The 16789-nt window shown below is 42.1% G+C and overlaps 1 protein-coding gene across 2 annotated transcripts in view; it reads right to left on the bottom strand.

The window, feature by feature from the left end:
• GLB1L2 (galactosidase beta 1 like 2) overlaps positions 1 to 16789 on the bottom strand; it is a 1156973-nt gene that overhangs the window by 423918 nt on the left and 716266 nt on the right. For both annotated transcript variants that reach the window (XM_086956948.1, XM_086956947.1), the window contains exons 10-12: positions 2321 to 2458; positions 1054 to 1134; positions 857 to 963 (exon numbers count right to left, since the gene is read on the bottom strand). In XM_086956948.1, the coding sequence (XP_086813074.1) occupies positions 857 to 963; positions 1054 to 1134; positions 2321 to 2458 (326 nt within the window). The remainder of the gene's footprint in view (positions 1 to 856; positions 964 to 1053; positions 1135 to 2320; positions 2459 to 16789) is intronic.

Here is a 16789-nt window from a genome sequence, read left to right as displayed (position 1 = left end):
AGATGTAAAATTGTGAGTGTAAACTCCATGATTGTGTAAAGCAGCGAGAGCTCTTTAAAGTAATAACACGCTAATGGCCGTAGACAGGACAAGTCGGAGCATAGTGGTGTGATGAGCAGAGAGTGTTCAATAAAGATAAGACCTCTGTTATAAATGTAGTCGACCAAAGTGGAGCAATGTGACAGGCAGGGAGAGGTCTTTAAACCAGGAGCATTATAAACTGCTATAAGTAGGATAGGTAGAGTGTGTGGGTGTGTAGAAAACAAAGCACTTCTTCATGCATTTCATTATTCACATGAAGATAAAAGATCTCGTAAATCTGATATACTAAGAATCTTGACCCCCACCAGCAACCTACATACAGAATAATCTACTCTAAGCCAATCTGTTAGGAGAGAATCATTGTTGAAGTAAGGCACAGATACACAAGAAAAATACACAGAACGGAGAAGCTTGGTGGAGGGTATGCATATTCTTACAGCTGAATCCTTGTAGCAGATTAAAGACATACAAAATCATCAAAACAACTCTGCCTTTTATGTAATACTTCAGACCCGGCATGGATGATGTTTGCTAAGTGGACATGAATCAGTTTTAGGATCATATAATGTCCCACTCCAGTTACTGAGCAGCAGAGCTGTGTCAGATTTCCAATATATATACATGACATAATATTAACATACAATTAATTTAAATGGGAACATTTACCTAGCCAGTGGCTATTCTGAAAATCTGAAGTAGTTGAGGTGCTTGAGGTCTGGAGTGGGAAGGACACTGAGAAGCAGGCACACAAACCCATTGGACTTCTACTCATTTTGTATGTATAACGTTAAGACATATTGGTGTAGTCACCTACCTCACCAGTGTAAGGTAGAACGTCCCACAATGATAGATAATCTTTCATAATCACTGTGTCATATGCCACCTTTGGCATTATACTGGGTGGGATGGGCAGGGGATCCTCTGCAAAATCAAGATTCATGAGAACAGGTGTTAGTGCAAGATCATAGAATAACGTTGATGTGAAAGTACTAGTCATCATTTACTCATCACCATGCATTGCGCCGAACAGCTCCCGCAGTTTGTGGTACTTAGATGTGTATTCACCAGCCTCAGTCAGGGGAGCATCATAGTCTGAAAATCAAACAAGGACTTCAGTTACAGATTTTTTGAATTTCCAGTGGATACCATGGCGATGTAATTAGGGCACATGCCACAAAAATACTGCATTACACCCTTCCAAAATTTTAAATGACTAACATCAAATGGAATTGGTAACCAAATATAAGCTACAGAAAGGACTGTGGTCTACTTCTAGTCCCTTGCAAGAGTCAATTTTGATCATGAGCCTCCCTTCTAATAAACGCGCCCCTCACATCTTATGAACTTCTTAAAACCACCAAGAGCTTCAGCTGCTATGATGTTTAAAATCCTAATCAGAGCATTTATTGTCTTTTCAAAGTGTACTCCAGGAGTCTATGCTCTTATGTAACATATAACCCAAAGGCAGTGCTGTTTGCAGCCAGTCACCCAAACTATGTGCTGTTATGCAATCTATCACCCACAGTCTGTGCTCTTTTGTAGTCTATCGACCATAGTCTGTACTCTTATGATACCTATTGACCAAAGAACATACTCTTATGCAGTATAACAAGATGAGACCGTACACGTATGTGTTGTATGACACAAGGATGTTTTCCTTTTGCTTGCAAGCAAAACCAGTAGTTTAATGCTGTCAAAGACACAACACCAACACCCGAGAACTCCTCTTACCCAACAGCATGTTATTTTGTACAATCCACTCCTAGAATATCTGCTCTAGCTTCATCTGTTTTTCAGTTAGTAATCTTAAGGTATACTGCTTTAGCTCGTGGGATATAAGTGAGGGTGTGCTTAGTTTTTATTACAGGAGCAAAGTCTTCCATAATTCATGATTATTGGTCTACCCACAGTTTGTGAAGTATCATGCTTTTCTTAATTGTACATCCTGGCCTAGTATTTACATGCAAACGGACCTCACTTCCTCAACTGTGCTATTTAGAATAGAAAACAGATTTCTTGCGACTTAACTTAAGAACTGTGCTTTTTTCAAGACTTTGAAACTGGATGAATGTTGGAGATCTATTTTTTCCTGAAAGCAGGCAGTAATTATTATATAAATGAAATTAAGGGAAATGGTCAAAAGAAAAACTTAGCAACTTTACACACCACACGCTATATACGATTCGATAAACATCTCAGTTACCCTATAATCCTTCACTGCCACTGGTATGATTATTAACTTCAGTGGTACCGGGCAGCACATACACCTAATACTTGCCATAACTTGTAACATCCGGGAGATATTCTTGGTCATGCAGAGCACCATTCATGAAACCGAAGTTTGTTCCACCGTGGAACATGTACAAATTGATGGAGGCACCATCCTTAATAACTTCTTGAACAGTCTTCAACATCTCTGCAGGGAAAAAAAAACACATGAGCAGGAAAAAAAAACAACAAGTCTCATGAAATTAAGATGAAATGAATTGTACCACACCAAAGAAAATCACTGAACAGAGGCAGCTATTAACCCCACATCTAGTCCTTATGCATGAGGCCACTCCATCTCCAACAAGGATCACTACCAGATTTGCTTGTTACAACAATTCTAATTGGTTTAGGAGGATACCTCCCACCCAAACCACTTACTGTTGTTGTTTCCTGCCACCAAACAGAGATGACTCGAGACTAAAGTGCAGCAGTCTTCCTTGTGTTCCCAACCTATGTGATTTAGCTGGGGTGGGTGATCTTTCAGCAAGTTGTACTGCTCCAAGGGACTTAGCCAACAAACGTTGTTCCACCACCACAACAGTGCCTGATAATACACGCACCCGGCGGGAGGCATGCATGAGGTTGCTTTACCATATCCTGGTTGTGTTAGAAGAGATTGAGGTTGTTAAGCAAACAATAAAAACAGTAAATTGCTGCATCTAGTGAACCAAGTTCTGTAGATTTGGAGCCTGTGTTGCAGAGGAGAGGGAGGAAATCCTATGAACTTCTGTCCATAATTGAGGAGGCTCTGAGTTTGGCCTTGGTGCAGCCTGTTTTAAAAAGGCAGAAAACTCTCCAGGATGATGACGAGGAAATGCGTCAACATCAATAGCGGGGTCTATTCAATGTGGAATAAGCAAGAACGTTTCTCTCACAACCTCAGAGACTGATCTATTATTCTCAGTTGAAACAACTTCTCCGGGTCAAGTCGGGTTCAGCCCGCTACTAGTTGAGGATTCAAAGAACCATGGTCTCTTGCACTGTGATTGTTCCATGAGTCCGTCACCACCTAAAGCCCTTTGTAATTAATTTCCTGGCCCATTGGTCTCCATCTTCCAAAAAGTACCATTTTCAGATTCTGGTATCACAGAATATAATTCAGGACCTCCAGTGGTGGTTGGTTCCATCAACATTTCAGAGGAAACCTCCGATGTTAGAAAACCCTTTCACACTTCCTAACAACAGATGTGAGTCAGTGAGGTTGGGGAGAATCAGGAAGTTCTAGCCAGTTGGTCAGATGCAGGATGCCAGAATTCCTCAAATTGGCGTGAGTTGGCAGCCATCAAATGAGCTCTCCACCTATTCAAGAATGTTCTGCTGAACAAGCCTGAGCTAGCAAGGACAGACAATCAGGTCGCAAAGTCCCATATAAACAGTCAAGGGGGATAAAGCCCCTAGCTTTAGTCAATTTGACCAAAGAAATGTTTTACTGGGCAGAGGTAAATCTCCTACCTCTCAGGGACATGTACATTCCAAGGAAAGAGAACTTCTAGGCAGGCAGTCTCAGTTGGAATTTAACTTCCTCTGTGAATTTCAATCTCTGCCAGGAAACATTCCAATTGGTAATGAGTCAGTGAGGTCTGCCAACTGTGTATGTTATTGCAAAAATACACAAAGGTCCTTCTACCTCTCTTTTGCATGGAGATAATTGCAAAGATGCAAGGGGAGGTATGCCATTTCAATATGAGGGCCTCATGAGCTAATATAGGCATTACCCCCAATTTTCCTCCTGCTGAAGGAGTTTCAGAGAATTCAGAAGGAGAAGGTCCTAATTGCTGCGTTTTGTCAAAGACGACATTGATATCCCCTTTTAACTCAGATTGCAACGATTCCCACCTCCTCGTTCACTTTCATACCAAGCCCTTTGGGTCGTCAGTGCTAACAATTTAACAGTTTTTTTCTGTTAAAAGTGATGGCCTGGAGATTTAGAGGGCTAGGCTGCATTGCGAGGCTGCTCGAGAGAGAGGGGGTTTGTTACATCCAATCTACCAAAAATGATTCAACTATAAAATCATATGTCAATCATTGAGGGATTTTTTTCTTGGTGTTCCAAATTAGGGTATATTCCCGTTTCAGGAGATTTGTTTAAAATTGTGGATTTCTTGCAAGATGGTTTCCCCAAAGGAGTATCTCCTTCTACCATAACAACCCGATGGACTGCAATAAAATACTGTAGGGAAGCTACTGGGGATCCCTCTCACAATGTCCCCATAGCAAAGAAACTTCTATCATCTTCTAGATTAAATAAATCAAAGTTCTCTAACCCTAATCCTTCATGGGATCTCTCTTGAGTCTTACAAGGATTACAGAGAGAACCCTTTGAACCATTAGATCAGGCTCATACTTAATGGGTTAATGGGTTTATGCTTCGTAAGATGCCTTCTTAGAGGCAAGAAGGTTGGGAGAGTTAACATCTCTTTTAATTTCTTACATATACTTGAATTTTTAATTTACATAGTAGTCCTTGGATGCAGACCTCAAATTCAAAATTAAGGTTCAATCTTGTTTTCATTCATCTCAGGGACATAATTCTTCCAGTATTTGCAACATTCCTTCCTCTCTAGACATCAGAAGAGCTTTGCTGATCTGTTTAGAGAGGTCAAAGGATTTTAGGAAATCTCTCTTTGTTTCCTATGGCTCAACAAACAAGTAAAAAAGCAGCAATGTATACCATTAGTAGATGTAGCAAACAAGCAATTTCCCAGGCCTACCGTACTCGGGTGAATTTGTGCCAGATAATGTGTTCGCGAAATCAAGTAAAACCATGTCTACATCTTGGGCAATTCCAAACAGTTTCCTCACTCATTACAGGTTGGGGCTGTCTTTAGATGATAATGTTAGTTTTGAAGCTTTAGTACTAAAGTCAGCAATTATGTAATTGCAGAGTATGAATATATCTGTTTTTCGAGCAGCATAAATTCTGTCTGTCTCCTTTTTGGCTTTGGTACATCCTCATATGTAAATGTAAATTTAAATGTAATTTGCACTTGTATAGCGCCTATCACCCAGGGGTCTCTAAGCGCTGTACGAATACCGCTGTGGAACCCTTCCTGGCCTGTTCCTGTGAGGTGCCCACTCCTGGGCACCCCCAAGGTGAAGCCAGGCATCCTAGCGTTGTTAGGGCCGGTGTGGAGATTGAGCAAGCTATTGCACAGAGTTGCAGAGTGGAACCCCATAATTAGAGTAGGCACCGAGGCGAGAATTATCGGGTCGGAGGATATTGAGACCAAGACTCTGCCGCGACGGGGATTGAACCCTGGTCCCGGGCCAGACCTCTGCCTCAGGGTCTGCCGCTCTAATCAGTGAGCCACACTTCTCCGTAAGACTATCACCAGGACGTCTAGACGTAGGGGTAATGAACCTGTTGCTTACTGGTATCTTCATTACCTCCTGCCCTTCTGGTTCCCGCGACACAATTTTAAAGCCAACTGATTAGGAAATGGGTTTGGTGGAAGGTATCCTTATACACCAACTAGAATTGGTGAGCTTGGTAGTAATCCCTGCTAGAGGCAAAGCAGCCTCATAAATAAGGACTATGACGAGGAGGACTATCAGATGGGTAATAAAGATTACCAGTAAGTACCGGGCTAATTCCCCATCACAAAAGAAAGTGAACACCTCAATTTGTAAAGGAAAGGATGGTTGCATTAAAAAAACAAAGATGATGTCTGAACAAATAACAAGGTCACACACATTCATTAAGCAGCAAAGGAAAAGAGTGATGGCCACAATCAACAACACTCAAATTATAACCAACATTCATCTCACACCAATGATCAATGGAAAACTAAGACAACTTAGGCAATTGATGAAGAAGGACATCTTCTACAATAACAAATGCTCTACAGGCACTGGCGCACAGCCCTATCATCAATGTGGATCTACTTCTCATGTGAAGCCATGAATACATTTATTCCAAAGGACTACCCCAAATATACGATAAATAAAGGCACATCAATTTTTGGTGCACAAACAGGTGGTGTAGGAACTCCCAAGGCCGCCACACATTAACTCAGATGTGAACTAATGCCACTACCATGTAACCTACTGAAGGATCAGTTTTTTTTTTTTGTTTAAATATTTTTATTTATACCATTGCACAATTCGCACAATTCATTGCATATTCTCCAATAATACATTGAATTCATTTACCGTATTACATCATACACAAAAAGAAAACAATTTAAGAATTCATGAAAACAACATATACGTATCTACTCAGGTTATTACAACTGATGTTACTTGACCTGGCCTAGTCCCACAGATCCAATCCCTCTTTCCATCTTATAATGGGATCCCATATCCTTAAGCCCACTCTCCTCCCTGTCCTACCTTTCCGGGCGTATATATTTTTTTCCAAATTGTAGGTTGATAAAAGGTTAGACAGCCAGACTTGCATTGCTGGGGGGTTTTTGTCTAACCAAGCCCTGGCTATGCAAAGCCTAAAAACTGCCATTGCAACAAAGATGAACTCCCTCTGAATGACATTAGTGTCTGTAACTATCCCAAGCAGTATTTCTGGGGGTTTTAGAATAATCTGGATATTTAGAGTGGCATCCAAAAACTTCTCTATATCCTTTATCACTGTTTGTATCTGCGGGCATACAGCAAATAAATGTATTAAGTCTGCGTCAAGGGAGCTACATCTTGGGCATGTGATGCCTGTGCTACCCCCCATTTTGCTATTTTTGCAGGGGTGAAGTATAGCGAGTACAGAGTTTTATACTGCTGCGATTCGAGCGGAGCTGAGCACAGGAGAGTTCGCCCTAAGTCCAGTGACTCTTTAAACCAGCAGGACTCCCCTTCCAGCTTGTCTGCCCACTTTTCACTATGCTTGTCTATGTCATCTGGTTTCCCTGCTAACAAATTTGCGTAAAAGCAACGTATAGAACAATCTCCACCTAATCTTATTTTCTCGAGTATTTCCACCTTACCAAACCCTATACTTCCACCCTGCTTATTCCCCAAAAAACTTCTTAGCTGAAAAAAATTGAAAAGGTCCCTCCTATCTAACCCGAATTTGGTCATTAAATCTGTGAATTGGAGCACCCCCTCCGTATTCCTCACATCCCCAAGCTGTATTATCCCCTTCTCCAACCAACCCGCCATTGTACTATCACCAAAGATCTGCATTGGGAGGGACATGTTTTTGTACAACCTTGTATACCAGTTATATCGGCCCAGACCAATTCTCTTCATCACTGCATTCCAGATCTTAATTGCAGCTTGGACTGTCTTGAATCTAGTTCTTTTAAAATATGCAAAATCAATGCATTTGAGAAAGGAATTCTCTACCTCCGGTCCCAACACAATGGAGTATATCCTGGATGAATCATTCGTTGTTCTAGCGTCTATACCACCCCCACCTATCAGTCCCCGCATATATTGGAGTGCAGATGCCCAACAGTATAATCTAAAGTCGGGCACTCCCCAACCACCCTTTTCTCTAGGCAGAGACATAAAGCGATATGCCCTACGGGTCTTGCCATGGGCCCAAATGAATCTGTTTAGGATTTTTTCCAAATCATTAAACCATTTTATCTCAAAGAATAACGGTATTGTCCTATAAAAATATAGAAATTTCGGCAATATTAACATTTTTATGACATTAGTACAGCCTACTAACGACAAATGCAGATTGTTCATGCGGTCTAGATCGGACTTAACCTTTGACATCAGTGGCGCAAGATTAGACTGTACCAGCACGTCTAGGTCAGCTGTGATTGCAACCCCCAGATATACAGCTGAGTCCACGACTCTTTGATCATTAAACACCATATGTTGATTGCATACTATTTGAGTTTTGGAGCTGTTTAGGCTGTATCCAGATATTTGCCCAAATCTTTGTGCTTCGATCTCAATTTCCACTATGGCCATACTGGGATTAGATGTTAAGATAGCAATATCGTCAGCGTAGGCGAGTGTCTTTATTTCACATCCATTCAACCCTACTGGAGGAATCCTTACATTGCTTTCAATTTTCCTTATCAATGGGTCCAGATAAAGGGCGAATAGTAGTGGGGATGATGGGCAGCCCTGTCTAGTCCCTCTCCCGATCCTAACTGCTGTCGATTTACCTCTGTTTACTCTAATCCTTCCTGTCGGGTTTTTATAGAGAGTCTGTATTGCTGTTATAAAACTATTCCCAAATCCATTCCATTTTAATGTTTGCCATAGATATTCCCAGGAGTCTCTATCGAACGCCTTTTCGGCATCCAAAAATAGTGCCGCGATAGAGTCCCCCAGGACATTCGCTGCGTCAAACGTTGTAATCACCTGCCTGATGTGTTGTGTGGTGCCTTTTCCAGGAATAAAGCCATGCTGGGTATGACTTACCAATCCCTCTATTACCCCCGCCAATCTTGTTGCTAAAATCTTGGAATATACCTTAGTGTCTGCATTCATCAATGTAATAGGCCTATATGAGCCTGGGAGTGTCGAATTTTTCCCTTTTTTAAAAATAACAATGATGTCTGCTTCCCCCCATGACTCAGGTACTTTATCCCCTTTCTGTGCCTCCACCATAACATTGAACATTTCGATTCCCACAGTTTGGTAAAATACTTTGTAAAACTCTACCGGTAGCTGGTCGGGTCCGGCAGCTTTACCTGAGGGCAGCGCGCTTAATGCCATGATAAATTCCTCTAAAGTAAAAGGGGAATCCAATCTAACTTTTTCTTCTTCTGTTACACCTGGCGAAATACCGTCTCTTAAATAGATTTCCATCTCGCTCACTGTTCCTACACTGTCCCTAGTATATAATTTTTCATAGAACTGCCTAAATACTTCACTCACTCTATCTACTTCAGTGACCAAAATTCCATTCTCGTTCATAATCTCAACAATGTCTGATGCTGCTAGTCTGTCTGGTGCGTACTGCTAATAAATGGCCTACCTTCTCGCTTAACTCGTAAGCAGCTTCTCTCTTAGTCAGATAATTCTCTGCTGCTTTTTTAGAGATACTTTCCGTTACCTCCACCCTAAGTGCCACTATTTTTAACAAATGTTCTTCTATTGGTGCCCTGTTTCTTAAATCCTGCGCCAATTCCTCCTCAACCCTTATCAGTTTTTGTACAACTTCGCTAATTTTGAGTCTTGTCCTTTTCTGTGCTGAGAACACATAACTCATTGTTTCTCCCCGTATTCCTGCCTTAAAAGCGTCCCACACCACTCCCGCTGGGGCCGTATCTTTATTAATTTCCCAATAGGATCTGATCCATTCTGTCATATAACACCTATAACCTTCATCCTTCAACAGGGCTCTATCGAATGTCCACTGCATGTCTTTCCTTTGCGCCTGGCCCAATTTAATCGTTAAGATCAGAGGACTGTGATCCGAAACAATTCGAGGCGGTTTATCTATTTGTGCCTCTGATAACAAGGAAGATGAAATCAAGAAATAATCCAGTCTAACAAGTACTTAATGTGGGGCCGAATAGTATGTACTACCATCAGTGCCTGGATTCAGTTTTATCCATGGGTCAACTAAAGAATTATTTGCTACCATATCTGACAGTGCCCTGTGGGTTCTCTTTTTCCTCCCTATATATATATACTCCCCATTTGCACAAATGAGCTAGTAGGATCGTGAATGTTAAGGTCTCCACAGCATACAATTGGCTCAGACCATAATGCCAGCTCCGTATCTAAAAATTGGAAAAGGTCTGGATCATCTTCTGTCGAACCATACACAGAAACTATGGTGCATTTTTCTCCCTTGAATTTTATTTCGATTATTACCCACCTTCCCCATTTATCCTCTGATTTCCTTATTACTTCTACGTCAGTGGGTCTTCCTAATACCGCCACTCCTCTATGCTTCGTCCCTTGCTTAGTGTTTGCCAGTACCGAAAACCCTAAATGATCCATAATATAGCTCTTGGAAGCTTCAACATGCGTTTCTTGGAGGCAAACCAAGTCCAGCTTAAGTGTCCTAAGTAGTGCCGCCACTCTTAATCTTTTACTCAAATCATTTAGCCCACAGATATTAATAGTAGCAATCCTACAAGTCATTAAACCGTATCATAGGTTTTGTCCGACTCTGTGTACCGTTCCAGATCTAGCATTTTGTTCTCATAATAAACCTGATATGTATCGTGTGTCCTCATCCTTTTGATTGTTACATACCAATCGATATGCCTTCCCTGTGCTCTGAATTGTGCTTTCTTGTGCTGATTCTTGCGTACTTTCACCTTTTTTTTTGTATTTTTAACCCTCTCTTCACCCCCCTCTCCCCCTGTTCCCACCCTATCCTCCCTCTGGTTTCCACCCCCCTCCCCCCCCCCTTACAGGCAAATAGGTCCATTAGACCTATGTGTAGCCTGTGGAGATCGCTCCTCTCCCTCCCCTACACCCAACACCCTGAGTAGTATATACCCCTCTGTGTATTCCGCTTTTGCATTTCTCTATTTACATGCGCTGTCTCTTAGCTTTAGCTATCCCTCAAAACAGCGGTATATCAAAGTCTATCATCTTCTTCTTTATCGACTTTGTACTTCTCAACCCCCTTTCTGTGACTTAATCTCTTCCAAGAATTGTTGAGCCTTTATCTCGGATAGGAATATGTTTATTCTACCCCTTGTAACCACTTTCAGTCTTGCTGGAAATAACAGAAACGCCTCGGAGCCCAAGGCCTGGAATGGTTTAATAAGCTGCCTAAGTCTCCATCTTCTTTCCACCGTTACGTGGCAGAAGTCTGGTCTGGCGAAGAAGGTGACTCCTTCAAAGGATCTTTTCTTATCTGGTCTAGCCTTGTCCATTATCTCCTCCCTGAGCAGATAATTCCCGACATAAATCAAAATGGCTCTAGGCAAAGCATGCTGAGCTGCCTGTCTCTTATCCCCATGACTTTTTCTGATGGTAAAGGGAAATCTGTGCGCTCGTTGTACCTCTCTTTCCCACTCCCACTGTGATTCAGGAAAAGCTCCTCTCAACAAATTAACAACAAAGTGCATAATGTCATCTCCCTCTGCTCCTTCCTCTACTCCCAAAAGGCGTATGTTATTCCGCCTCTGGCGGTTCTCAAAATCCTCCAGCTTCCATTGTAAGTCAATCGTCAATTTTTCCTGCTCCATTTTGAAGTCCTGCCATCCTCCAACATCATCCTCTAGCTTTCCAGTCCGCGCCTCCACCTCAGTCACTCTTTCGCTGAGACCTTCATACAGTTTGTTGACTTTTCTGAGGGTATTTTGGATTTTCTTTGTGGCCTGTCTAGCCCTCCGACTTTCCGTCCTTGCTTCCCCTTGCATCTGCTTAAGTGTGGAACATATCGTGTCAAAAGGGGCCATATACTGCGCTGGAATGGGGGTATTACCGGAGGCCTGTGGGTTACTTTCCTCTACATAAGTCTGGGATGTAGCAGAGTAGTCCCAATCTAGCTTCCTTCCCCCCACTACGGGCGAATCCAATCCTCCGCCATATCTTTTACCCTTTGACCTTCTCTTCCTCTGCGTAGTATCTTTAACTGATGAGCTCGAGCCAGAGCTCGAATCTTCATCTGATTCTTCTGTAGTCTCATTGCTTGACTGAGTAGTATCGGCATCCTCATTCACTGAAAAGAAGCATTCTCCCTCCAGTGAGGCTCCCTCTCTTTTCTCCAGTTCAACATTTTTATTTTCTGCATCTATTATTACACTTTTTCCTGCTTCCGGTAAAATATTAACCCCATTGTTTCTCTCCTTTAGTTTTTTATTGCTCATTTCTGCTTCCAGCTGAATTAGTGCTTCCAACATGTCTGCACTTCCTACTACGCTAGATTTATGTGGGCTTTTCAATACAGTTAGTGTTATATCATTACTAGCCCCTTTAAACTCCTTTTGCCCACTGTTGTTTGAGCCTGAGGCTTGTGTTACCTTCGGCGCAGCAGCTCCCGTTTTCCCTCCGTCTCCGCTACCACTGCCGATGTGTGCTGCTGCCGGGTCTCTGGGTTGCCTAGCAACCGCTGTCTCCGCGCTGAAAGCGTCAGTCTCTGCTGGTGATTCAACCGCTGCGTTCTCGAGGACGCCTCTGCTAGCGGTAAACTCCATGTCTGGCTGTGATCCTCTCCTCGGGGTAAACGCTTCCAACAAGGTAGGCTGCCTCAGTGCCACTTCTTTACCTTTACTCATGCCTTGCTTTGCCGCTATTGCAGTATCTTCATTGGAGCGATCTGGGAGCCGATCATTTTTTACTGCTGTCACTGTATCGCTTTTTGCGCGCACCTCCGCCGTCTCGGCTTTCTCCACTTTCTCTATTTTCTTCCCCTTTTGCATCGGGGGTATTACCTTCCTTATAGCGCCAGGCCCTCGGTGATGTTGTGATCCTGAGGTTAGATCGCTGCTGGTTCTTTTCACGCTACCATGGGCACCTTTACCACCCGTTCCATGTGTGTTTGCTGTAGCGTCCTGCTGCAACTTCGCCTTCTCCTTGTCTTTATCTTTGTCTGCTTTGGTTAGGCGTGTAGGCATCCTTATCAATTGATCACAAAGCACTGCTCTCAGCTCCAGTGCTCTTTGAAAAAATCGGGTGAATTGTTCTTTGATACTTGGGTATTTTGGACGGAATCCGCTCAGCCCTCTCTGCAACCAGCTACCTAGATCCATAGAGGGGTATAGTAGTCCTTATTTCCAACCATCTGGGCGTCACGGGGAGAGAGGTCTGGAGCGACTTCTCACCACAACCTCACGGCGGCCATCTTGCCCGAGAATGAAGGATCAGTTGTTAACCTGACACTGGCTGTAGGAACAAACCCGCATGACATATGGGTTATGAAGTGCTCTCCATGATGATCGAACCACCTCTGGTTAACTAAGGTCCTTTCTTTTTTAACACCTTTTTATTACATTTTAAATTCACTATGAGCTTTACATAGACTAATATAAACAACCTCCCTCATCAGAGTATCTACTCCCAACTTTCTACCACTTTACCAGTAACTGATGGAAGTTTCCCTTGATCTATCAATTTACAAATCTGTTACACGTCTACAGTTTGACTGACATTCCTCTTACATTATATATAGACAATAAGAGTAATAGTCTTACACCAGTCGAGCAGGATATCTGGTCTTACACTAGGAGGGCAGGATATGTCAATATGTATCAGGTCATGTATTCAAATAGAGGCAGCCACATATACAGAAATGAGCCACACCATCTGGGAAAATGGGAGGACAGTCTCTCTACTACCATTGCCTCTCAAGGCCTCAAGTGCAACATATATGTCAGTGCTAAGGATTTATTCCAGTTCCTTGTCATGACTACTTTTGGTTCACCATCTGCCATCTTCAAAATAGCAGTTCTTAAACTCACTATGATCAGGGAGGGGCTTTCAAATAGTTTTATTCCTATGATTAGTTTAAAGGCTACTAGAATCACCATTCAGAAGACCTGGAGATGGAAACATGAGCTTCATACATGAAAAGCTGAGCCTCTTAGTCCACAGACCCGCCAGCAGTCTTCCATTGTGTATGAGAAGATTAATTTCAAACACTCTTGAGTTAAATACCATCCTGACAACACTTTCTAAACTGATTTCCTGTGCTGCATGGCATTGCTGTTCATGGATAAGTCCCCATAACTGGCAAGGCCTCTTCTCTATTGTTCTCTTGCTACCCAAAACCCCTTTCCATTTACTTGTATATGTCTACTTCGGTGGGGAGTTTGATACATTCAAAATCTTAGCTGAACGTGTGATTAATCCCTTAGTGCCATTAAAACTAATAATGCATGAATGAAATACTTTTTTCATGGTTACTACTTTCCATACTATTGGTGGAGAGTACACTTCATTAATTGTTGGTATCTAAACACTTCCCAGTCTGAATGGCTGAATTGGGTCTTACACAGTTCAAATAAAAAGAGATAGTTTCAGAGATGTCACAACCCAGATGTGTGGCACCATACTGGTTATGTGGGCTGCAATATAAATTGGAAGGCCTATATCTCTTTGAAAAATAGAATATGTCTCAAAAGATTTTGGCCACTGTCACTTGATTCATTTGAACGCAAAGTTTCCTTGATTTTCTCTGCATCGATTTCCCTAGTGTGCAAAGTTGACACACTATAATAAGTCAACAACACCTGGTAAGCTTATTCTTCCCATATGCCTAGAGACTTTTAACAGAGATGTCAACCATATGGGTGGGCAAACCTGCCAAACATACTTCAGAAGTTCAACATGTACGGCCTGGAGCATCTTCCTCTCAACTGGAATAGGAAGAGCTTAGAAGATGTAAAGAAGGCCTGGTATCATTGATACCATAATGGTTGCATTTTGGCCTATCATGAAACACAAAGGTACTGACATCATGCTAGGTCATTTGAAATGAATTCCCATAGCAATAGTATATTTGACTAGTAGAGTTTCCCCTTCTTAAAGGTGATGTATAATCCCAAATATGTCACTGCCAATTATTAACCTCTTAGAGGGGACACTTTCTACAGCTGTAAAAAGTCCTCCTCAGGCACATTTAGGCAAGGAGTTATGATTTACTAAACTGAATTTTAAATCCAATACTGCACTACATTGGTTCAACAAAGATGTCAGACACTGGATCAAAGTATATTTTGTGACAGTCAACATCATATTATTAGTGAATAATAATCTCTTATGCTCCTTGATCTCACACTTAATTCCCTTAACATGATTGTATTTTCTCACAATGATATTCAGGAACTCTATGGCCATGGAAAACAGAAGGAGTGACATTGGGTATCCCTGCCTCATTCCTCCAAAGAGGAGTATTGGTGTTAAGAGCATCCCATTAACCATAACTCTGCCACTCAATGATTGATAACTGGCCATTACTATAAAAAAATAATTCCTCGCCTATTCCCACCACTTAGAATTTTAGAAAGCAAGGTCCAGCTGGCCTGAATAAATGCCTTTTCTATATCTATGGATATCATGTTGCCTTGTGTCTCTTTTTTGTCAGTTTTTCCACAAGGTGAACTAGCTTCCTGGTGTGGTCAGATGTTCCACAACTTTTTACATAACCTGCTTGTTCTGTAATGATCAGAATCAGCAAGTAAATCCTCCAGTCTGTTGGCCAGCATCTTTATGTGCATTTTGCTACCCAAATTTAACATTATTATCTGCTTATCTGTTGCTTGCCCTATCTGCAAACCACAATACCAGCACTTGACATTGAAGGGGTGATTTAACCAGTAACCCAAAAATAATTAGTCTGTTGTAATCATTGGGAAAAATCCACCTTTAAAAGTCTTATCAAATGTAACCAAGAATCCTGCAAAGTGGCTATTATTGTATTCCACTTCAATTCACTTCCTCCAGTGTTATAGAGGGTTGTAGGATTTCTTGCTGTGCATCTGTCATTCTCAGGAGAGCAACTTTCTTTGAATATCTATCCTGGACATCTCCTTACCATCTGAGCACAGGTTGGAGCAATATATATTCGAATGTTTAGCTTTACAATTTCTCATTATGTGCCATTCTGCCCCCTGTTGATCTCATGGAGGACTTCAATGTATAGTTTAGCAAAGTTGCCTTACAGCCTCTTGACCAGAGGGACATGGGTTCCGTTTTTTATATAATTTCTTTTTTTTTATTATTTATTTATTTGGAGTCAGCAATACATCACAGAAAAAGGAAGATTTTTAAAAGTACATATTTTGATCATTCAGGACACAGGCTTAATAATTTCTAGTGTAGTGAGAAGACAGCACTCTCAAATTAATTGACTAGCCCCAGGTTCAACTGTCCTCAGCTCTTTGTGAACAAGTTATTTACCTTTGTTAATGCCGTATCTGGTAGAGATTATATCTAGCTGCAGATTCCTTACCTTATAATTTTCCTCAGATGTAAGACTGGATCCATAATTTTTTTCGTTAGCATTACCCCTGTATGCAGGTAGGTGTTTGGAGCCGCATGGCGTCCACCACGCTGGTGAAGTGACGCTTGTAGTGCCTACATAGGCACCACCCCAACATGCTGCCGTCAGTTTCTTTTCATGACTTTCCACGCCAGAAGCGATTCAAGCAAGCCGGGCCGAAGACGGCTGAAATGCAAGAAACCGGTCCCCCGTAGCTTGTCTCCTTTCTGGTGAAGAATTGGCTTGGTAGTTTAGTCTGCCCTGTTCCCATGATGCACTGGGCCAGGGACAGACTGATTTGCATATAGCCAGGTTCTGAGCTGGGATGGTGCAGTGAGATAAATAACGGTGACGGATCAAGCCCTGATCTTTGGACTGGGTAAGAGTGGTCTGCTTAATTCAGACACTCTGTTCATCACCACCCCCTTTTCTGAATGGTAAACAGTATGGCTCTGGTGGAATGAGCAAGCAAAACTCTCAGGTAGTCGCTTCTTGGCCTTCTGTCCTTGGCGCCTGCCCCTTGCCGTCCCTATTTGCCCGCAACCTTGGGGTCATTCTGGACACTACTCTCTCGCTAGACAAGCAGATCAGCAGGACTGTGTCCACCTGTTGCAATGCTCTGAGGATCTTAAGAAAAATCATTCATTATCTTTCCCCTGAGGCACG

Source organism: Lissotriton vulgaris, chromosome 2_1 (genome assembly GCF_964263255.1).
Source record: "Lissotriton vulgaris chromosome 2_1, aLisVul1.2, whole genome shotgun sequence".
Lineage (NCBI taxonomy): Eukaryota > Metazoa > Chordata > Amphibia > Caudata > Salamandridae > Lissotriton > Lissotriton vulgaris.
The sequence above is the reverse complement of the archived record's forward strand: the minus strand, read 5'-3'. Positions and strand labels throughout refer to the sequence as shown.